Raw genomic sequence first — 24,714 nt, 5'->3', positions numbered from 1 at the left:
TCAAAAGGTTACATGGATAGCAAAAATCTACCTTTATTACCTGTCCTTTGGATGGTTCTGATGGCAGCTCAACTCTTCCAATTTTCTGCTTCATGTAAGATTCTGAGCACAAAACAATGTGTTCTTCCCCCTTTTAATCTTCACCCACAGATAGTATACAAGCTTCTTTCCTATCTTTTCCTGTTCTTTATGTGATGCTATTTTGTGGTATTACAAAGACAGTACCAAGTGTTCTTTTTATTAAAAAAGGGGAAAATTCAGGCAAAAGGATTTATTTATTTTTTACTTTTGTCTCAAAAAGTCTCCTACTCTTAGACTTCCTCAAAACTTTGTATGATGTACATAAAAAAGAACTTACACTTTTTCTGCGTGAGAAGAGAAAAATAGCTATTGCCTGCCTGGCAAGACAGAAAAAAGGCCATGTTTTTCTCATATACTTTATATTCTAGACAGATAAAAGGAACAGAAAGGCTGAGGCTGGAGGGGACTTCTGCAAGTCATCTAGTCCAAACTTTTACTCAAAGCAGAGCAAAGTTCAGGTCAGGTTGCTCAGGATCTTGTCCTAGGAAGTTTTGAATATCTTCATACATGGAGAAGACAATGAAAAAATTTTAATTATGTTTAATAAAATTATCATTCTTATGATTTCACATAAATGCCCCAACTGGTTTTGAACATATATTCTATGTATGTTATATATTTTGACTTCCTACGGAAGTCAGCAGTGACTGGGAAAGCACCGGAAGGTTTTATTTTTCTGACTGTCTAGAACCTGTTGTAATTACATAAACTTGTTATGAGGAAGGGCAGGGAGAGAAAGTCCTGAGAGGGCTGACATCTAGCCTTGGTTTAAGGCAGACACTTATCTTATCAACCTACTGTTAATAAACTCACTAAAACAGTAAAGACCCAGATTTAATTTTAACTTGCTTTACTGGCCTGCTTTAGCAATGGCTAAAGGTGATAGCTTGGGAAAATATTAATCAGACTCAGCTATTTAAAGTCAGACATGTTTTTTGGCAGTTTCTTCAGGAAAGTTCATCTAACAGCCATCAACCATGAAGATTCTTAGCTACCTCCTGGTTTACCGAAGGTTCCTGCTCATTGTCCTCACCCCACTGCTTTTACTTCCACTTCCACTTATCATCAAAACCAAAGTAAGTGACCTGCTTGGAGAGATCATTATTTTGCACCTGTATGTAAAGACTGAGATTCCTAGACCTTTTCAGATTAATAGAAACACAGATAGTTTGAGCTGGAAAGGACCTTGAATGAATAATGATGTTTGCATTGTGATTATTTTTTTGTCAATTCAGTGTATTTTCACAGAAATGTAGAGAAGACCGCTTCAACATAAAATTCTGTACTGAATGCATGAAGCTCTGAATCACATATTTGTTTTCTAACAATTGGACTACACTGAAAATATTATTCCCATTATTATTTTTTGGACTCTTTTATGATTGACAGTGGAGAATTGTCAGGAAAAAGACCTGCAATTACTTTTCGTTTAATAAAGGATTTTAAGTTCATCACATTTTGTGTTACCTGATAGGAAATTACTGAATTCAGTGATCTGACAAATTCCCTCTGTTTCCTAAATAGAAATAAATATAGTTTTATGTTTTTATAAAATATATATAGATAAAATAGAAATAAAATATAGTTTTATTTTACTTGAAATAAATTATGGCATTCACTAACTCTTAGGACAACTCCACATTGATGAAACAGCTATCTAACAATGTCATTAGTGACTCTATTTGGTACAGCTCTGATGCCAGCAGAATGAAATGGAATTCTGTGATGTGTTATCATACATACTATGTATGACAATACATGAAAATTTGGTTCAGAAGTCTTTGCATCACAGTTGGATGGTGGTTACAGAGCAATGGACTTCACACTCTCACATCACTGTTTCAATATTTCAGTTTCCTTTCTGAGAGGAAACTCATGGGAAATTCTTACTGTGGTAGGACTTAAGTGAGGTGAACATTTGCTAGGTGAATGGATATTTTCAAATTGTTTCATACATAACAAAAATTTCTTCCCCAAAATAAATGATAGCCACAGCTGACTGATTAGGTTTAATATTGTTGTTTTCCAGTCAAAGGTTCAAAGAGCTACATCATTAAGCTGTTCCTTTCCCAGTGCAAATCATCTCTGCTGCTGTTGAGTAATTTCGTACCCTAACTAGGGGCACTAAGAGTTCCAAAGCATTTTCCTTGAAAGTAGAAATATAAATTAAAAACTACACAAAAGAGATTTCTAATACTCTGGAAGAAACTAGGTTTAATTCACCTCATTATGTTTCTGGGGCTGCATTTTACAGACAGTATTGAAAATTATTTTCCTGGGCAGAAAAAAAAAAGATTAAAAAAAAGAAAAAAAAAAACCTCCTGGTTTTAAGGAGTTGAAATAAAAGACAATCGCTAAAATTAGAAGCCTAAAAAAACAGCAGCTGTGTTTCTTGTCAGTATTGTATGATATATTTTTTGTTAGATGATATTCTTGCCTTATTGCTACTGATGACAAAACTTAAGGAGAGAAAACATTTGACCAATTATTGACTGCGAGTACTCCTGGAGTCTTAAAGGTTTGCTTACAGAGGCAAAATGCTTTTGATTTATAGGAATTCATGGCCTGAGAATGCTCCAGAATAACCTAGAAGATGATTAATTGTCCTTGAAGGAATAGGCAGCTGACTTTTTTTCCCACTGTTCCTGAGTGATAGAATTTAAATAATTTTGCTATTGCTTAGAAAAAAATTCTCTACACCTATTTTACTGACTGTGTTTCATATCTCAGCAGAATTCTCAATAGCATACAACTACCCTAAATGCAGGTCCTTTGACTCATACTTTTTCCAGGTGTGGGGAATCTACTGATGGAGGTGTACTTTTTGAATTGTGATTTTTTTTCTCCCTGGATGGATGACCAACACATGTTTTTATTGGTGCCTTTTGTATTCTAGGAAGCAGAATGTGCATACACACTGTTTGTAGTTGCCATCTTTTGGCTCACAGAAGCTTTGCCACTGGCTGTTTCAGCTTTGCTCCCTGCCTTTATGTTCCCGTTGTTTGGTATAATGGGATCCAAGCAGGTAACCTTTATTTTTCTCTGTTTTATACTGTGCATATCAGGAATCAAAACTCCAAAGAATGAAGCACATGATGTTGAAACCTGTCAGGCAAATGCATGGATTTGCTGAGTGCTGATCACAATAGTTCTGCCTCAAGACTTGCTCACATGCTTTGTCTTCAGGACTTGTTCACATTTTTTAAATGATTTCTTTAATAATTTCTTCTAGATAGTAGCTCAGTGTTTAGATTCCAGTTGATGGGAAAATGCTAGGTAGTTATGAAATACCCTTAATATTACAGAGGCAAAATGTCACAATAATGATACCATGTGCAAACTGCTGACTATACACCTTCATGCTGAAGAGATGAAATCACAGATAATCATAATCTAAGTCTATGCTTAAAGTTGTTATTTTACCTGTTGGATAGATAAAAAGGTAACAAAAACAACATTAAATTGCTGATTTAGTATGTATGTGAGATGTGACTGAAGATTTCAGGTTGTTCTATCTTAAGCTTTATTTTTATTTTGTTTTAACCATATGCACTTCAGTGCATTTATTCTTGAATCATTTGGTTAAATGAATTTAACAGTACCAATGACCTTAATAGTTTAATTTTAAGAAAAAAAGAGTCTCTTTATTTATTTCATAATATAATCTTACTTATTTTTTTCATTAAAATGGTATTACCAAATGCTAAAAGAAATTCACCATTTAATTTTAAAAAATGTGTTTATTTTCCTTTTTGATTTTTGGGGGTTTTTTTTATTTTGTTTCAGGTAGCATCTGCTTATTTTAAAGACTTTCATCTGCTGCTGATTGGAGTAATTTGTTTGGCAACGTCAATAGAAAAATGGAATCTTCACAAAAGAGTGGCTTTAAAAATGGTGATGCTGGTGGGTGTCAACCCTGCATGGTATGTGCTAAACAATGTCTTGAAGGACAATAATACTTGTGGAAAGCTATGTATTCCAGAAATAATTGCCTACTGCTTCTTCTACAGTAGAAATCCAGCCTTTCTTTTCTACTCAAACAAAGCAGATATTTAAATTGCTATGAATGGTTTGTAGGTGACACTTTAATATTTTGCTGAAATCCTAACTGAAAGTTCCCTGAAGTGCTTCTATTCATAATAAGGATCCTTCTGAACAAGAAGTATGATTAGTTTGTAAATAATATAGGGGTTCTTGATGGTCTTTGGAACATTCCCACCCAATGCCTACAGCATAAAATTTGTTCTATGCTGACTTTTTTTTATTTCAATAGTGTTTGCAAAATTCTGGACATTGCCAAAAATACAAAAAGTGTTCAAATACACAGTGAGGGGGAAAAAGAAAATCATACAAGCAGGTGGTGTATGAAAATCACCTAAGCAGGTGGTGGGGAAGGACAAACACATAATGTCTTTACTTAAGGTGTTTTTCTTTGTCTACATATGAAAAAAAAAAATCAAAGGATAAGCACTTCCTCAGCTGGATGAGGTGATAAGGTTAAAAAAAAAAAAATCCCACTCTGCTTACTCACTATCAACATATATTGTTGGAAGTGAAAAATCTTGCTTTCCTTGCTTTACAAACTTGCAGAAGAGGTTTAGGCTGACAGAGGCATCTGTCAGCATACAAGTAAGGCTGCTCATAAGATCTATGGAGCAAGTTTAGCTTCCCAGAATATATCAAGGTCATGACACCTTGCCAGGAAGCAGAAAGGAAGCAAATGGTCAGAAAACCAGAAGCCCCAGGTCTAAAAAATAAGATGCCTCTTAAGTAATTTAACTAATGACACTTCGTAAGAATGCTGGATTATTTCTATTGATCAGTAATTTGACTGACCTAATTTTAAATATCACATGTATTTTGATATAGTTCTGCCTCTTTTGATAGCTGGTAGCTTTCTGTTTGGAAAAAATTCTCCTTACATTCTTGTTCTATTGCCTTCCTTTACCTTAAGCTGTATTCTTGTGCTACACTGGATAAGTTATTTTGACTTCTATTTTGAACACTCCTGAATTCTCATCTTTTAGCTGAAATGTTGAAAGGGAGAACACAAGTGGATGGTGTGCTGTGATAAGCTGAACATTGCTGGGGAACTTGCTGTGAACAGTCAAACCTGAAGCCAGCATCTGAGGATACCTAAAGCAACTCCAGAGTTGTAACCCTGAGGAAGCATCCTTCATATCTATCACATTTCCTGGTCATGACAAAGCGATGATAAGATTATGATGAAATGATCTGTGAAGGATGAAATTATCTGTGAAGGTAGATTGGTGATCTCCCCACTTCTCAGCATCTGCTGCTCACTAGCTGTGCCCGCAGCAGGCACGGTGCTGCTCTCTGCACTCCCTCCTCAGCTGCTTGCAGCAGAGCCCGGGCAGCCTGTGCCCACTGCAGCCTCACCCAGCCCAAGGCAGAGATAGCACGGCATGAGCCCTCTGCATTACAGGTCATAAAGGGTGCAGCAGTGAAAGTAAAATAGCAAGAGACTTCTGATTTTCCAGTATATATTCTTCTGGAGAAACTGATGTGTATCAGAAATATGTGGCCAGCAGGATCAGGACAGGGATGGTCTCCCAGTACTCGACACCAGCGAGGCTGCATCTCAAATCCTGTGTTCAGTTCTGTGCCCTTCACTACAAGAAAGACATTGAGGTGCTGGTGCAAGTCCAGAGCAAGTGCAATGAAGCTGGTGAAGGGTCTGAAGCACGGGGGTCTTATGAGGAGCAGTTGAGGAAGCTGAGGTTTTTCAGTCTGGAGAAAAAGCATCTCAGGGGTGACCTTATCACTGTCTACAACTCCCTGAAAGGAGGCTGTAGCCAAGGGAAGGTCAGCCTCTTCTCTCAGGTGAAAAGTGAAAGGACAAGAGGAAATAGCTTCAAGTTGGGCCAGAAGAGGATTAGATTGGGCAATAAGAAAAATTTCTTCAGTGAATTGTTGGTCAGGCATTAGAATTGGATGCCAAGGGAAGTGATTGAGTCATCAGCCCTGGAGGTATTTGAAGATGTGTAGATGTGGCACTTAAGAACATAGTTTAGTGGTGGACTTGGCAGTGTTATGTTTATGGTTGGACTGGATGATCATAAAGGGTTTTCACAGCCCAGATTATTCTGTGATTCCGTGTAAAGGCTTTCTGTCATTTGAGCTATGCAGTAACATCTGCAGACTAGCAGAGGAAGGTGAATATGTCTATGCAACCTGCAAGGACTAGAAAGGATAATAAAATACCAATTGTGCACTACAAAGCAAAGAGTGACTTTGTAGTTGGATATAATGAAATAATTATCCAACATTCCGTGCATAATATTTTTTAACAATACCACAGGGAAAATAATGCAGAAAAACTGGGGCCGAATAGAATAGGTTATATTTTATAATTTTGCAATCACTTTTATAGTCCCTCAGTAGAGTCTACCACATTGTACCAAATGGTAACCTGATGATCAATCCATCTAATGCTGGAAATTTATGATTAATAGTTTTAAAATACATTAGTGAATGTCTTAATTTGTTTTCCTTTTATATCCTCTTGCAAGTCCTACTAAAAGGGCATTTTTTTACAGTGTGAAAATTCATATTCAGTGTGCTTATTCTGACCCGTATTTTCTGCATAAGAAACACAATTCTTCCCTAACTTCTGTCTGAGGACCTAATCAAAACCTGCCTAAATTAATGAGTTTTAAGCTACTCATGACAATTGGTGTTGAATCAGGTCTGTGACATGCTGGTCTACAGATCATTTCATCACTGCAATTAAAAGTGCACAGGGGAAGACAAAGTTCCCCTACTGAGGAAAAATCCAGTTTGAAATATTTTCACTGTTAGCTGAAATGAAAGACTATAAGAGACATTTTGATGGTATTTTTATATCATCAAATTATGATTTTTATATAATATCTATATTGGCTTCATGTACTAAGTAAAACTGGCTTTTTTGTGAAGCTTCTGATCAAGGCAAAGAACTTTACAAATTGCACAGATGTCTTCTGATGGAAAGGTGCAACACCACCCTCCCTCCACTAAGTTCTCTTGCTGTCATGATGTATGGCAGGTATTTAATGTCAGTAACAGAACCTTGGAACAGGGAGTTAAGAGGACTGTTCACATTTCGAACTCCAAGAAATGCATTAAAAACAACATTGTGACTTGTATTCTAAATTTACAATCCAACTTCACCAGATATGACATGTAATGTTTGATTTTTCAGACATTGATGCAATTCAGTGTATTGCATTAATATTTGTAGTAACTTAGAAAAAGTTGAGCCAAGACCAGATTAAGGAATTATAATGACTTTCCCTTTCCCACTTAATATTGACGATGACATTTATTGAAGCCCAATAATGCCTATACTTGTCTTGGTGTTCTGAATAACAACTAAGTTTTGTATCTCTTACTGAATTTTTAATATTTCTTCCTATAACAACTGAACTGGTATATCTAGAGAACTTAACAGTGTAAGTGATAACTCCAGGGTTTTGACTAACATCAGCAGTGTAGCCATTTTAATTCACATTTGAATGTGTTACATGCATGGTGTTCTTTCCTCAAAGATGGTTCAAATAGATTATAATTCTGTAAATAAGTGTTATTGTTTCTGCTTCACTTTAAAACATATTTGAACGTCTAAAATATGATCATTTCAGTGTCTTAGATCAAGACAACTTTAATTCAAAAATGTTCTCAGAATTACAAGCTTTAAATTTTCAGTGTTTCAACTTTTCTGTTGACAGAGTTCTCATTTATATTAAATAGACTGATGATAGGAGGTGTTACTGTAGCAGTCACAGACTCTTCTTTCCTATTCCAGGCTTATGCTGGGTTTCATGGTTAGCTGTGCTTTCTTGTCAATGTGGCTCAGCAACACCTCTGCTGCTGCCATGGTGATGCCAATCGTTGAAGCTGTAGCTCAGCAGATCATCAGAGCTGAATCAGAAGCTGATGAGCTGGAGATGTCCTGCTCTAATGGCTCCATCAACCCAGCCCTGGAGCTGGACGGTAGGCACAGGCTGCTGTTCTGACTTTGCCACCCTCACTGACAGTAAGGAACACAGCAAGTACAGTTAAATGCCAGAGAAGTACTGGCATCACCTCGTGCTTCACTATGAGACCTCTCTTGGATTACTGTGTGTGAGCATTCTCATGATCACAAAGATTAATTAAAACTGAACAGGTGCAGAAAGTGGCAGCTGGATGAGAGGAGGGGAGATAGGAAGGGGGTGGTTTATCAGCCTCTCTTATCAGCCTTATAAGGTGGCTGGAAGGAAATACAACTCCAGGCTATAGATATGCTAAGGCTTAAATGTTAGCACAGGAAAAGAGCTCTTTGAGCTATAGGGTAATGTTGGAAGAACAACTGAATCTAAACTGATTACCTTCACAGTTAGATTGTAAATGAGGAATATTTCTCCTCATGAGAAGATACAGATTCTGAGGAGTCATGAAGGAGTAGGGCACAAATCAACCATTTCTGAGATTGGTGCTTGCAAATGTATTGATGGGATAATGTGAAGTGAGTGCATGGGATGAGACATCTTGATGGAGCCTTTCCAGTTTTACTCCCTTAAATGCTTTTCTATCTTTGCATCACTGTCTTACAGAAAATGTAGGAGAATATGAAAACCCAGATTGGAAAGAGAAAGAAAAACAAATTAATGGGTAATTGTTATTAATTTAGTAAATTCTGTTCTAAGAATCCATCTAAATAGACTATCTGTTTGTTACAATATATGCCTTTGTTTTTCCAGATATAACAACAATGTGGGTAGTACTGTATGCACAGTTGAAAAGGAAAATGAAAAAGGAAATGAACAGGTACCTAAAGTGTCTTTTTATTATGCAGTGAAACTTATTTTAACCTAAATCTCACTTTTGCCACACCTAAAATGGCACAAGTGGTAATTGCAGCTGTTTACATGTGAATAAGAAATATACCTGTAGTCAGACACATGTACACACTTTGCTTATATAGCTATTTCATTACTGGTTTTGTCCTCCCATTTTACACAAGTTAAAGCAATCTCACCAGAGTACAAACTCTATATATTAGGTTGTGTGTATGTATCAGTCTATACAGAGGCAGTTCTGTAAAAACAAAGATCAGGGAAGGTACTTCAGGATTTGACTCTGCTTCCTTTTCCTTTACATGAATAACTGCATTATCAGTGTAACTGTAAACCAAGCCACACTGCAGACAGCTATATTGCCAGTAAATTGTCTGGCTCTTCTGAGATATCCACAATTTCTATTTTTGTGCCTGATGATGAGTCCTTCTTATACATTAATTGCTGTATATTTTCTAAGCAGAACCTTCCACCTGCTGAAGCAGAGAGAAAAAGCAGAAAGGACAAATACAGTGGGATTTTCAAAGTGATGTGTTTATGTGTGGCTTATTCTGCTACCATTGGAGGACTGACCACAATCACAGGAACATCGACTAATCTGATTTTTACTGAGCATTTCAATTCGTAAGAGACTATTATATTTTTATTCTTCTTAGTTCAGAAGTTTATCTTTCTTTCTTTAGCTCTCATATGGCCCCCTTAAAACACATTAGAAACCTTGCCCTTTGATTTGATTTATTTGATTCTATTGCTTTTCTTAATTTTTTTTTTACTGAGATAAAATGAAATTGCATGTTTGTATTTGCCTTACACGGGGAAAGTCTATAAGTGATCTGCCAACTCATGCAACAAGATGACCATTGCTTGGTTAAGTAGCACTTTACTATTTCAGTAGCTACATGGAAAAGGAGATTTTTCTTAGAAGGAAAGCAATGTTTGGCATGAATAGAACAAGCACTATCTAAAAATCTGTTACTAATTTCTAATTACAGCAGGAAATAAGTTCAATCAGCTTAGCAAAGAGCATCAGGAGACTTTCAAGAGGCTAAGCATTGTGGAAATGAGAAATCTGGGTCCACTAATCAACAAAAAAGCAAATCATTTCAAGGCAGTCTGAAACTTTGCATTGAGTGGAACAATGTTTTAAGTTTTCCAAAGCATTTTTCAATATTCATTTTCTTTCTTAAGTAGAACTGCTTTGAAAAGAAAATTGGCAAATTTCATCCCAAACCCCTTGCAATCCAGTAGTTCTTGCAGATAATTTTTTTTTATTCTGCAAACTACCATTGCCAGTAATAGTCCTACTTGAATTCTGAAATAAAACAAAATAAAGCAAAATCCTTTTTTGTCCTCCATCTACTGGTTTGTATTGCACATGACAAAATTGTTGAAGACCAGTTATTGATAGCATTTGTAGAGTTTGCCTGCAAAGAATTTACTATTATTGACGCTAAATCACTGTAGAAAGAGGATTGTTAAAATCAATCACACTTGTTCATTTTCCAGAAGAAATAGGTCTAGAAAATAAATCAATGTGTCCTGTCCATCCTTGCTTCAGGCAAGATCTGTAGTAGATAATCAAACAATAGCAGATAATCCAACCAGAACTATGTAATAGATTGTTTTAAAAAAAACATTTAAACTGGTCATCCATTCTACATGAAGAATATTTGCTCTGGAGACGAAGAGTACCTAGCTTCAATATTCAGATTACTAGAAATACTTACACAAATACTCATCCCTGTACAAACTTATTGTAGAACCTGACCACAATAAACTAACATTTTGTAATGTAATTAACTCCTTAGTATAAAGTTTTTAAGAGCTTGTTTTGTTGCTCAATAAGAAATTATCACACATATTTCAAGAAAGATCATTAACACTTTAGCAAGTGATAAAATGTTAGATTATTACTACACTGCTTTCAGTTCTTTCTTATCTTGGAATTTTTACGTTCAAAAATTGATGTGGCTAACCATGTACTAAAAGGTACATAGCCATGTAATTAATAAATTATGTAACAGCACAATGCTTTATATGCTCTGTATTGTTATATTGAGAGTTTCATTGTCCCATCGTTACGTACAATTGCAACTTAGTGCATCACCCCAGAAAAGGGCAGGAGTGTAGGTTTGGTGCCTGCTAGAACTTTATTTGCAATATATATCAGCATCATAGTAAATATAGATCAAACCTAAAATTTGCACAGTACTTCAGAGAGCATTTATAATAAGCACTTAAAGCCTTAAAATGCTATGGAATCATCAAAACTATTTTCCTTCTAGCAAGACCTGAAATACAAAAGATTGGCTGATAATTGGAAGTAGTCATTAGGATGTTCTCTGTCTGGACATTTTTCTTTCCCTTCCATCTGATTTTTGCATCAAGAATGAAAGCTGCTCAAGGAGACTTGAATTTTCTCACTTCTGGCATTAAAAGCTCTTTCAGTAGAGCTGGAAGATCTCAAAGAAAGAGTAACTTCTGTTCATAAAGTAAATTGGAAAACAGGCTGGTTTTACTCTGCCTTTTTTGCCTATCTGGCATCAATTAAATTCAACAGTAAAGCAATTTCTTTCAGAGAACCAAAGCCCTTCCCCTTTCTTAAATGCACATGGAAGGGAGATCTCTGCTTGAATGACCCACATTTACAAACAGTAGATTGAGACAGCCTCAAAGAGACAAGGTAAGTGGAGACATCATCCACCTGGCCAATGAACATTTATGGAAATTAGTAATAATAATTTTTATTTTAATCAGTTTTGAATCACTTATGGAAGTCTAAACAATACACGTTTCAGTGTTGCTTCCACTGTTGTCTTCTATATTCATTGGAGCTTTTTCATTTGAGTATATTTTCTTGTGCCAAAGTCTCATCTCAAAACACTCCTTTCTTTCAAGTTCTGTTTCTTTATAGTCCTAACTGCCCTTAGGTTGTGCATGGCCCTCCCTTGCTTACTGAACTCACTGCAGACACACCTCAGTCAGTGTCAGATCCCCAGACCTGTTGCTGATCCATTGCTCAAATAACTGGCACATCTGGTTCCTGTAGTGGTCATGATGACCAGAAAGTGGATGGGAGAGTGAGGCAAGAGGATACCACAGGCCACCTCATGCTGAAGTCTGCTGCCAGCCATAAATATTCTCCCACAGAAGTGCTTTCTGGTAATTCTCACAAGTCTTCATTCCTTTGCAAAGGTGAATTAAACTTTATTTTGCTTTTATCCAGACGCTACCCAGGTTGCCAGTGCATCAATTTTGGATCCTGGTTTATCCTTTCCATCCCCATTGCAGTTATTATTCTGCTGCTCTCCTGGCTCTGGCTCCAGTGGCTTTTCCTTGGGTTTGAGTAAGTGAATGGTATAATGAATAAAACTAAAGGTTATTGATATAAAAGATTATTTGTACCAGGAATAAATATTGCATCTTAGTTTAATAGGCTCAATAGGAAGAAAATGCAGCAACAGTGATTTTGTGACCTTGATTAGTATGACTCAATCTCCAGATGGACCAGAATTTTCTAAAATAAGAATCCTGGACTACTCAGTCCAGTGTGAAAAGTCCATCCCACAAATGGACTCACTCCTTTATAATACACACACATCATCATTAATCAGTGTGTGTGTGCAAGACAAAAGAATACTGAAATCATATACTTTTTTTTTTTACTGGAAGAGTCATAGAAATACATCCTTTATTGGAGTGAGGCATTGCTTTGAATACTTGAACAATGTCTGTTATAAACTGGATGACTGTACTTGTAAAAGTGAGGTAAGAAACTTCTGCTTATCCTAAATTTATATGTGGTAGTATGGTAGGGTTTCTGTTTCTCCACACAGCTTGGGCTTTTATGGTTTTGGAGAGGGCAATATGTGTTTTGGGATGATACTTCAAAGCCTTTTTCTCCATGTGTTCACTAACATCTGGAGAGATAGGTGGGACACCAATCTTCCAAAATTACATGGCTACTTGTGGTGCAAGACATGAAAAGTGAGACTAGGTTTAAGCAGACAGAATCCTCCCATGCTTACCACTCTATATGTGAACATTTATAGTTTCATTTTTCTTGCTTGTTTTGATAATGTTCTTTTTAAAATTGTGTAAGAGACTCACCCAAGAATGAAAACCTGTCTTGCAGCAAGTACCCTGCTGATCAATATGTAAGCTACTCATGTGATAAAACTTTTTCATTCAAAAACAAAGTATAGCAAAGCCATAGATTTAAAGAGAGTTATATATTTATTATTTCAATTTGTTCACATTTAAAGTTTCATTCTTCCTGGCTAAATGAGCTGGTCAATAATAGGACACACTTTGTTGTTGCCTCTGTCAGTCTCCCACTGGGCATTGTCAATTAATTCCAGTATGCTCAGTTTGCTGTGTGATAACTAAATGGGAGATACTGCATTGTAAAGTGACAAATTTACATTTGTCAAGTGCTATTGGTAACTGGAAAGGTTGGACATTTTTTTCTGTATACACTATTGTGTCATCATTCAACATTGCTGCTTTACATTCCAGTTTAAAAAACATGTTTAAGTGTGGCAAGAAGAAAACAGCTAGAGAAGAGGCCTCGTCACAGGTGATTCAGGAGGAGTACAAGAAACTTGGACCAATTAGGTATTTCAAACTATAAATCTGCAAACAAGAGCAGGTAAATCTAAATGTCAATTCAGGAAAATTTATAATTCATTCTACTTCTGCTATAGCTACCCAGAAACTGTTACACTTGTCCTGTTCATTCTAATGACCCTCCTGTGGTTCACCAGAGATCCTGGCTTCATCCCAGGATGGTCTTCACTTTTCCCAAAGTAAGTGATCTCTTTTGATAAACCAACAAGAACTTTACTGTCCCTTAACTACATACCTTCTTTTCTTACCAATTTTCAAAATTAAAATCCTTTCAATATTTCATAAATATCCCAGGGCAAACTTGTTGCAAACCTTTGTAGTGTATGCAGAAGATAAACTCCAGAAACTTCACATATATATCTGAGCAATAGCTGAAACGTGTTAATATGTGTTATAGGATAAAATAAAGTGCCTCCTAAGAGGGATTATTACTAGATTTTTGGCTTAATATGGTGAGGGAGAATGCACAACAATTGATGCCAAAGTACCCCACTTCCTCATCAAGTGTGAAATTCAAAGAATAAATCTGGTTAGGATTTTTTGATCTACTGCCCTTAGTGACAGCACACTTATATGCATGCAGGCCAATATCCCCCGCTTTGACAGCTGAGCTTAATGGTACAAATTACTGTCTGTTCATACATAACTCCCTTAAAGTCGTAGCTCATCTGAACACTAAAAAGTCAAGAACTATTGTAGCCTTATTTTGCCTTCTGCTGCAACTTTTCCAGGATCACCTGGATTTCTTTCTCTAAGTAATCTGTCAGTCTTACAGGAACTCATATTACAATGATATTGCCTTTTCTCTTGCTGCAATTACTGTAATTTCAGTTCTGTTTTTCTGTGATAAAGTTTTGAGTTTTGCTCTGAAGTGGTGAGAAGTAGTTGCAGGATTGGAACAAGTGGGACTTAATGCTGTTTAGGTCCTTATGGGTTTAACATTTATTACTGGGTATCCCAAAGGCCAGTTCTAGACTAGAAGGGTAATTTTCCATTTTGTTTTCCTATGTGTTTGTGATAAATGCCATGTGAACACACATACCTCAGGCCTTCTCTCTTTAAGTATATTTCCACCACTTACACACCTTCACAGGGCTCTTCCAGAAAGTCTGGGAGGGAGTGTCACAAGAAATAATGATAATTGTAGCACTTCGAAGATTTAAAGTGTAACACAAAATTATTTTGCGCAAAATACCATTAAGAAGTGTATTAAAAACTAAGATTGTTTTAAAATTATTTACTTTTAATCATCAGGAAAAAATTGAAAAGGAACACTTGTTTTTCCCTTATAACAACAGCAGAGCTGATGATCACTGTCTCATATGAAACGTTATACTCTTGAAAGGGTTTTGGAGTGGTGACCTAATTAAACAATCAGCTAAGCAATCGGGCAGGGTTGGCTTCTCTTCCTGCTTCCTATTAACACCCAGTGCTCACCCAACATTGTTTAAAGAGGTACATATTAAACTGAAATACAGGCACTGTAAAAAACCTTTCAAATATGGGACTTAGGGTTCAAATGACTTTTTTTTTCATCCAGAGAATTACATATTCCTATTTGAAGCTGATTATCATTGTCTGAGGATTTTGTTCATTGGTAGAGAAAAACAGAACATTCTCAAAAATGAGCAGGGTTACAGGTTCTGCACAGGGATGTTACTTTGTGGATGCCCCCTAATGTTGCCCTTGGAAGTAACTGCAAGCATGTGTCGTATCACATTAGGCCGAATTATGTTGTAATTTGGGTGAGGTAACCTGAAGAGAAACAAAGCTTTCCTTACGTACTTTAAGAGGAAAGAAAGCATTTCTTACTATTCATACCCTATTTCTAGATAGCTTTAATTTATCAATCAATTATATATTATATTATTAACAGGCATAAAACCAGTAAATTAGGTTAATACTTTCTCAGCAACAAAAACTTCTCAGTGAAAATAAAGGAGTGGGGCATAGGGTCAGCACAGGTACAGCTGTAAGCAAGGCATATTCCTAGAAATAAAACCCAAACCAAACAAGAGCAGCAACAAAGAAATCTGAGGGGAAAAAACCCTCAGATCTTAGGAACAGTATTGCTGTCACTGTGATGTCCAAGAGGCTTGTAGAAGTGCACTGAACTGCAGATTGCATCTCTTACACACTGTTCCCTAAGGCCTCTGCATATAAAGCTGTTCAGTGTTTTGGACTTAAATACAGAGATAGGGATGTGCACAACTTCTTTAAGTTTATGGTACAGGAAACAACTATAAGGAATATTCTCCACCCTTACAGAAATCTGATAGCACTTGCTTTCCACAGGGTTTTATCCCATAATCTCAAGAAGGCCTAAGGGAAGTTCTGCCACCTAAAAAGAGCTTTTAACCTATGATTAGCAACCACAATGTTGCTCTGAGACTAGTGAGTATGTCCTATTAGGTGGGAATTGCACCACCCTCATGGTCTTAAACCAGAAAGGGCTGTCTGATCCTTTATTCTAGCATGCTGAAGATCAAAACAGTTACGCTGTTCTGTGTGTTAAACCTAGTAGGAATTTACTTTATCAGAACCTGAATTTCCAAAAAGAAACCAGGCTTGATGTTAGGGTGGCAAAGCCCAGGTTCCACAGGGTTTGGAATTTGCTAATTTCCTTGATAGTCATGTCTGTTGTCAAAATGAAAAAGACAAACTAACATATTGCTTTCTGTCTGAATATGCTTCCAGATATCTATTTTTGTCTTTCTCTGTTGGATTAAAAAACTCTTCTGTGCTTTAAAAGCATATGTATCTTGTGATTCTATCACCTTATAAGCTTTGCTTGACAAACTAAATTAAATGCTTAATCTTTATTTGAAACAAAATTTCCCATCATTGTCATCACCCGTGTTCATGTTCTCAGACCCTTGTCTGCATCGTAACGTTACTGAGTACTCCTTTAATATGCAAACACTGATATTTTTGAAATCCCAGCAGAAATACCACTATTTATTTATGCTACCTTCATACTTCTTAAAAGCTACTTTTTGTGCTGTCAGTCAGTTTTTAATCCGCATTTCTGCTGTAGCAGTATTGAGTAGAGCCCATTATTTCCAGCTTTATCAGATGCCTTTCAAAAATACATTACCTCTACCAGTTTATTTTTCTTAAAAAAAAATAAAGTGTATTTATTAAAGTCTAACCCTTCCTTTGCTGTCCTGCCCTGCACCTATTACCTCCTTCTGTGAGCAGACAGCAGGATGTTTTAATAAATATTGTATAACACTACAGAGAGCAGCACAGAAAATGCCACAGGGTAAAAATGCCTGTTTCCTCCCCATCTGTTGACAGCACAAGATCACACATCATTTCTGCTACAGCAGTTTCCTTCTCTGTCCTGGTCTGATTCCAGGCTGTCAGATATTAGCTTCAATTAGACGAGTTCCAGGTTGGCCTTTGGCCTTTGGGTTTATGAGCCTCATAAGAAAGAGAAAGTTCAACACTGAGCAGCAGCTGATTACAGCTGATGTAGTCAAGATAAGCTTCCCTCACTCTTCCTCAGATTATTGCCTGGATGGACTGTATTTTTTCTTCATGATTTAATCCTTTCTTTACTTCTAATACAAGACCACAATGTATTTTTGTCCACAGCCATGTTCTCTACAATGATCTCAGTTGGAGTCATTGTGAGATCTCTTGAATCAACAGGTTTTTTGCTTCTTTACAGTACAATCAGATTTGCAGTCTTATAAGCAGGTAGATCTTGTATTACAACTTTTACTTGTTTATCTCAAAATTTGATCATGATTGAAAAGCTTCTGTTTGGAATGGCATCATGTGTGTGTCCTCATAACAGTTTGACTGGTGGTAGGATGTGTGTGTCCCAAGCAGGTTTTTTGAGAATGGTGTTTTGCATCAAGAATACTAAGTTTATGAGCAAAAAGTTGCACTCCCTAGTTCAACTAAAGTGCAAAGTCCTGCACCTGGGGAGGAACAATCCCTGCAGGAAGGAGGCTGCAGGGTCACCTTGACAATGTTTAAAACTACATGGGAGGGAACAAAGAGGAAAGTCAGGCTCCTTTTAGTGGGGCTCAGTGACAGGATGAGAGACAATGAGAACAAAATGGAACTCACACGTTGCCTCCTGTACATCAGGAAATGTTTTTTACCTGTGATAGTGACCCAGAGAGGTTTTTGATTTTCCATCCTTGGAGATATTAAAAAACTGTCTGAACATAGTCCTGGGCAACTGGATCTGAGCAACTCTGCCAGAGCAGAAGGACTTGGACCAGACAACCTCCTGAGGCCCCTTTCAAACTCAACCGTGAAAATGGAGCTGCCTACAGGAAAGTGACAGCATGGATTGCTTCTGTATCTAGATCTCACTTTCCTTCAAAACTTCTAGCAAGCCTTAAAAGAATGTAGGATAGGATCCAAGAGGAAAAGATTTTGTATCTCTAGACCTGATGCATCTGGTCCTATGCTAAAGATGATATACAGGCAGAACCTCCTGCCTTAAGAAACCAGAAAAATATAGTAACTTTTTTAAAAAAATGTATTTTCTATGCAGGCAGAGACTAGGAAGCAGGAGACAGAAAATATTAGAGAATCACTTTAACTTATACGGCATCTTCATTTTGTGACAATTATGCTGGTTTTGGTGTAAGTCAGGTATGCATATTAAGGTTTTGTTTGAATTTCACCTAAGAAAGCAAAAGATTAGATATTTGTAGCACATAACTGAGAGAATTGTTTTTTGCTTTCAGTGAAAAGCTCTGGTTCAGTACAAAACATTAAGCTACTGGAAAGATCTGATGGGAAGCTATTATTGGACCCACTGTAGCTAAATATTTAGAAAGCATATGGTCCAAGGTTGAGAGAACAAATATATTGGTGTATTGGTTCAGAAAATCTTACAGAAGAACTTGCAGAAAATAGAAAAAAATTAACAAGTTTAAGAAAATGTTTGCTTAGCTTTCTTCAGTAAAATTTCTATTCATTTTAATGACCATCTTGACTGAAATAAGACAGACTGGGATATGTCACCAGCTAACATTGAGTAGCAGGCTTGGATGTGTTAAAATGGCCTTTTAGCTCAGCTTGGCACCTTGGCTGATCTTAGGGCTACTCTTTACAAGTTAGAAGGATATTGAAGCATGTTCTGATGCACTAAATAGTTATTTAGTTGTTTTGCACTGGGTGATTGGGAACTTGCACTGGGTAGTTTTTCTATTGCACTATGTCACATTGGTCTATTCCACACACCTTTCCCCTCCCCCCCAAGCCTCAGGTGTGATGGGCTCTCCCTGACCTGCTCCCCCCTCCCCTTCTCCTCACCTGTGTCCCATTGGATGTGGCCCCTTGGTTCTGCCCCACCCATTTTTCCCTGGGCTCAAAACCCCCCGGGAGGACACACTCGCGCTCTTCTTCTTCTGGACGTCACCAGCCGCCTCGGCCTCTGTTACCCCTGAGGTGTCACCTGGATCTGAGGTGGCTCCTGACAATAAACAGGATTTGGTCCTGAGTAGAAGAGCGCCTTTCGTCTTTTACCTGTGTCCATGTAGGATCCCCAGCCCGTGCTCAGAGGGGACCAAAAGGGAATTCCTACAGAAACAGTTTAAGAAAGAAGTAGTACAAACAGTTCTTAGGCACTGGAAATGACCAAAACAAACATGACCCTTGTAATTGTGAACCTAGTAAGAACAGCCATAGGAGGATGATAATAAAGTTCTGCTGCCTTTCCTCAGCTAGAAAATGCCCTTTGTGGGTATGCACTGTGCTCTTTAAGGCCTCTTAACTGAATCTATTGCAGAGCATATTAAAATTATTAAATTTCTCTTTAAACTGTAAAAACTAGTTATTTAAGGATCAGCTACTTCTGAATATCCCCCTCCACCAGCTTATTTCTTTGTGGCAAAATAACACATACTTACTCAAAATGTTTATTTATGAATTTATAGGGCCTGCACTAAAAATTTCTATAGATGTGAAGAACTGACCTTGATTGTCTGCCAGGTACCCACCCAACCACTTTGTCACTGCCTCTCCTCAACGGGACAGGGGAGAAAATAAGGTCAAATAGCCTGTGAGTCAGGATAAAGACAGAAATAACAATTGCTTATCAGTTACCATTATGGGCAGAATTGATATGGGAAAAATTAATTTAACTGCAAGTTAAAAATAGAGTTGGATGGTGAGAAACAAAGACAAAAACTAAAGCACATTCCCCTCATCCTCTTTTTTCCAGGCTCAACCTGACTCCATTCCTTACTCCTCAGCCTCTTTCCACCACACCTAGTGGTGGAAGGGATGAGGAAGAGAGAGTTATGGTCAGTCCACAGCAGACTGTGGACTTTCCTGCTACTCTATCCTCTTCCTCTCTCCTCCTCTCCTTCCCCTGACTATATATATTTATGTGGTTTTTTTCTTGTTGACTTCTCCTTAGGTATAAAAGCTATATTACGGATTCAACAGCTGCCTTAGTGATAGGAATCCTGTTCTTTATTATCCCAGCAAAAACTTTTTCTAGGACATCAAATGGAGAAAACAGTTGAGTATATTTTAATGTCGATTTTACTACAACAAGGTATCTAAGATGCTACTGTAAATGTAACTTATTGCACTGGTTAGAGGAATGTTGTTAAATACTAATGCTGAAGTCTTAATAGAGGGTATAAAGCACTGCGGTGTAAAGCATCCTTGGCCTGGAAGTCAGTGCCACCAATTACACAATGTGAGCAGCAGGAGCTAGTGCTGTGCAGGAAGCTGCTACCTGCAGCCCAAGGACACCAATGGAAACCACCTTCCCATTGACTGCAATGGGCTTTGAAACGGGCTGCATGGAGCAGGGATAGGCTTATGTTTTGAAAATATTACTGCTTGATTAGGGTACCTCATGAAATCCAAAATTGTACATTAATTCATTTTCATGCATTTTTTCCTCTTCAAAATGGAATTTCTGTTTAAAGTATACCTCTGGCTTATCCTCTTTATGCATTCAGTTGTGCTGCTGGAAACAATGGGATCTAGGGGTTCACAGAGAATGGAACGTCAGAACCTAAATGAGTCTAAGTGAAACAGCATTTGCTCAGCAATCTGTCTGAATATCATCATTTTACAGAGTAAATGAAACTTATTAATATCCCACAACTGTCTTCCACATAGGGAAGGAGGGGAAAGGGGCCAATGCCCCACTGGTGGAAAGCATCACTGCTCTAATGTCTCCAAGTCATGACAGTTTTCCCCAGTTAAAATCACTCCCAGTAAGCGTAGGTTGTTTCTGCCAGAGAAACCTTGAACATGTTACAACCTTGTTCATATTAAAATGATGAGGTTTTTGTCTTTGAATTTTTCCCAAGTACTTCCTCAGGGAGATTATTTCAAGAGCTTGTCAATATGTTTTTAAGCATTGGTGGGGGGGCTAGATATATTTTTTAATTTTATTTTTTTTCTCTAGCTGTTTTTGGTTACATTCCACTGATTACTTGGAAGGAATTTCAGTCATGCATGCCCTGGGAAATAGCTATTCTTGTTGGTGGCGGGTTTGCACTGGCAGACGGCTGTGAGGTAATGCAATTTATAGAAGATACTGAACAATAATGTGACCCAATCAAGAGCAATTCAGACATACAGTGAATTCACAGTTATTCTCTTGTTTTAGCAAGTTATTCTGTAGCAATATTGAACAGGATAAATGTGATGAATATTCAAGATGTTCAGAAAGCAGGTTTAGAGAAAAAGAAGTTTCCTATGTCTTCCAAGAATATGCACAGCGATGACTACTGTTTCTTATTTAATTTAGATCTGATGGGGGTAGGAGTTGTGAAAATACACTGGTTCCAAAGCCTTAATGTCACTGAGATAATTCCCATGTAAAGCCTGATGGCTACTCCAGTAAATCAAGCAGCTTTGGACCTAGACTCTGGTTATGAAGTCTAAGATACTCGTATTGCCATTTTCCGATTAAGACTCCTCTAACCATCTCAGAAATGCAAATATAAATAAATGGAATATAGTTTGCATGGGCTCCTATAGCGAACCATTGAATTAGAAAAATGGTCTTAAAAACATGAAGTAGAAATATGGAAAATATTTCAAATTTTTCTCTTTTACCTGAATACTTCACTATTAGCAGGTAAGTCCGTTTAAAATTTTTCCTTTCAGTGACTTGCTAAACACAATCATGTTCTCACATTCCTTATACAGGTTTCAAAACTTTCTGAGTGGGTAGCAAGTAAATTGACCCCTCTAGGATCATTACCCTTGTGGCTGGTTATCCTGATATCCTGCCTTATTGTCACTTCAGTAACAGAAGTAGCCAGTAATCCAGCTACCATTACGATTTTTTTGCCCATACTATCTCCTTTGGTGAGTATAACAAACTTATTTTTAATCAGAATCTACTCTATCATCTATGTAAAAATGCAGCTGTTCAAAGAAGCAGTTTTAAAAAGTCTCAATAAAATACTTCATGCAGGTTTTTTGCTGTCCTGTATTGTGCATTGGTTATTTGGTTGCTTTAGGTGTTTCTAACAAGAGATGCTAAAAATTAGTAAAATTAGATAAAAGTTCATTTTATGATTTAAATCCAGACGGCAATCAAGCCACAGGCAGCAGCTCACTCACTCCTGCACCAGAGGGGTCCTGGACAGAATCAGAAGGGGAAAAGCTAGAAAACTCATGGGTTCATATGAAGACAATCTAGCAGGGAAAGCAAAAGCCCCACATGTAAGCAAAGCAAAACAAGGAATTAAGTCACTGTTTCCCCTGGGCAGGTTGCTGTTCAGCCATCTCCAGGAAAGCAGTGCCCCATCACACATGACAGTTACTCGAGGAAAGAAATGCCACCACACCAAACTCCCCCTGCTTTATACACTGAGCATGATGCCACATGGTATGGAATATCCCTTGGTCAGTTGGGGTCAGCTGTCCTGACTATGTCTCCTGCCAATTCCACCCCAGCCTCCTCATCACTGTGGCAGTGAGAAAAATAGAAAAGGCCTTTGCTCTGTGTAAGTACTGCTCAGCCAGAAGAAAACAGCCCTAAATTGTCAACATTGTGTTCAGCACAAATCCAAAACATACAAGCCACAGTGAAGAAAATTACCTCAGAAAACTCCAGTACAGTTCAACATGAAAATTGATGCTGTCATTACTACTCCACCACCTCCATGGGGAGTCCATTCCAATATTTAACAACCCTTTCACTAAAGAAATTCTTCCTGATGTCCAACTTGATGCAGCTTGAGGCCATTTCCTCTTGTCCTATCACTAGTTATCTAGGAGAAGAGACCCCCACCACCCTCTTTTCAGGGCGTTGTAGAGAGTGATAAGGTCTCCCCTGAGATGCCTTTCCCCACGCTGACTACTCCCAGCCCCTTCAGCTGCTCTTTATAAGGACTTTTGCTCCCAGCCCTTGCCCAGCTCCATTGCCCTCCTCTGGACATGCTTCAGCTCCTCAATATCTTTCTTGTAGTGAGGGGTCCAGAGCTGGACAAAACACTCAAAGTGTGGCCACAACAGTGCTGAGTACAGGGGGACAAACACTGCCTGGTCCTGCTGGCCACACCATTGCTGATACAGGTTAGGATGGCAATGGCCTTCTTGGCCACCTGGGCACACACTGGACCCTGTTCAGCTCCCATCAACCAACACAGCCAGGTCTTTTTCCACCAGGCATCTTTGCCGCCTGTCTGCCCCCAGCCTGTGGCACTGTCTGCAATTGTTGTGACCCTAGGGCAGGACCTAGCATTTAGTCTTGTTAAAGCTTATCCATCCAGCCTGTCCAGATCCCTCTGCAGAGCCTCCCTACTCTCCAGCAGATCAACACACCCCCACCGTAGCGCCATTCACAACCTTACTGAGGGTACACATGATCCCTTCATACGGATCATCAATAATGTATTATATACAAATTGTTTTATCATCTTTCTTGCAGTGTTTTTGCTTTTTGTCCCTGTGTAATGTTCTTAAAAAAATATTTACCATAAAAGATGTTTTCTCATTGTTTAAACTGACAGTTTCACATTTCACTGGTGTTAATACAGGAAGTTTGTATTTCTGTATTTAATTTGGCAAATGCATCCCTTGACAGCTGTACTCTCTTTCATTTTTTGGTAGGCTGAAGCCATTCATGTGAACCCACTTTTCATTTTGATACCTACTACCTTGTGTACTTCCTTTGCATTCCTGCTTCCTGTAGCAAACCCAGCCAATGCCATTGTGTTCTCATATGGTCATTTAAAAGTCATGGATATGGTGAGTTTTAAGCAAAATCCTAAAGGAGATTTTTGGCGTTTAAAAAGTTTTCTTCATTGTCTTGATGCATGTTTCTTCTTTCTTTTTCCTCTTCTTTAGGTGAAAGCTGGCTTGGGCATTAACATCATCGGAGTTGCTGTAGTTATGCTTGGGATTATGACATGGATAGTGCCTATATTTGATCTCTACACTTATCCAAGTTGGGCACTCAACACTCCACCTACAAATAGCACTGGGCTGTAAAAAAAAGTTTCCTTTTTTTCCTCACATGTGGTGAGTCACTTAAAATGCTTTCAGTCACCACAATGATAAGGATCTACATTACTATAAATGCTGTATTTCACAGTCCTAGAGACTGATGATCCAGTCTGAGAGTCTAATCAGGAAGAGTGCTAGACTTTCTAAAGATCATAGTTAGATCAGGTTTCTAATCTAGTTCAGCTAGTCTGAATTTTTATATCTTCATGTTATGAAGGAAAAAATAAATGTGCATAGCCATTGTCACGGGCAATTTGCCCCCATTCTCAGGGTAGCAGAATAATGAAATTTAGATCTTATTATTTCAAATACAAATCCTTGTTATTACTTATTTGGGGGTTGTCAGGTAGCATGTTGGTATTCTGTTTTCTAGATTCAAGCTCTATTTGAAACAGTGTTGATCACAAACAAAAGATCAGGGAGGGGACTGTCTTGAGCCCATAGTTTACAGACCACTCAAAAATGCACAAAAACTGGAGAAGAGCAGCGTGACCACTTACACAGCACTTTTATCTATTAAGCACCTTGTAACCTGGAAGGAGAATGCGTACTTAGCATGTTTAGCCTACGTCCTCTCAGGACCTCACTAAAATATGTTGTTGCACTTGTAAAAGAAGAAAAATATATTTCTCTGGATAGACATATGTTGATTGATCTGAGTTGATCTGTACAAATGGAGACTAAATTATCATCATACCTC

General features: G+C 37.7%; 1 protein-coding gene across 1 annotated transcript; it reads left to right on the top strand.

Moving 5' to 3' along the window:
* The first annotated feature begins 1,058 nt into the window (after positions 1-1,058).
* Positions 1,059-23,999, top strand: SLC13A1 (solute carrier family 13 member 1). Its single transcript, XM_053943095.1, has 15 exons — positions 1,059-1,157; positions 2,978-3,106; positions 3,868-4,004; positions 7,889-8,076; positions 8,679-8,736; positions 8,826-8,892; positions 9,382-9,545; positions 12,148-12,267; positions 13,440-13,538; positions 13,628-13,729; positions 19,945-20,048; positions 20,956-21,065; positions 21,705-21,866; positions 23,619-23,756; positions 23,856-23,999. Exons 1-15 carry the CDS (start codon positions 1,059-1,061, stop codon positions 23,997-23,999), a joined length of 1,821 nt encoding a protein of 606 aa, XP_053799070.1.
* Positions 24,000-24,714: the final 715 nt, after the last annotated feature.

The sequence above is a fragment of the Vidua chalybeata genome, chromosome 5, assembly GCF_026979565.1.
Source record: "Vidua chalybeata isolate OUT-0048 chromosome 5, bVidCha1 merged haplotype, whole genome shotgun sequence".
Classification (NCBI taxonomy): Eukaryota; Metazoa; Chordata; class Aves; order Passeriformes; family Viduidae; genus Vidua; species Vidua chalybeata.
This window is presented reverse-complemented; position numbering and strand designations above follow the sequence as displayed.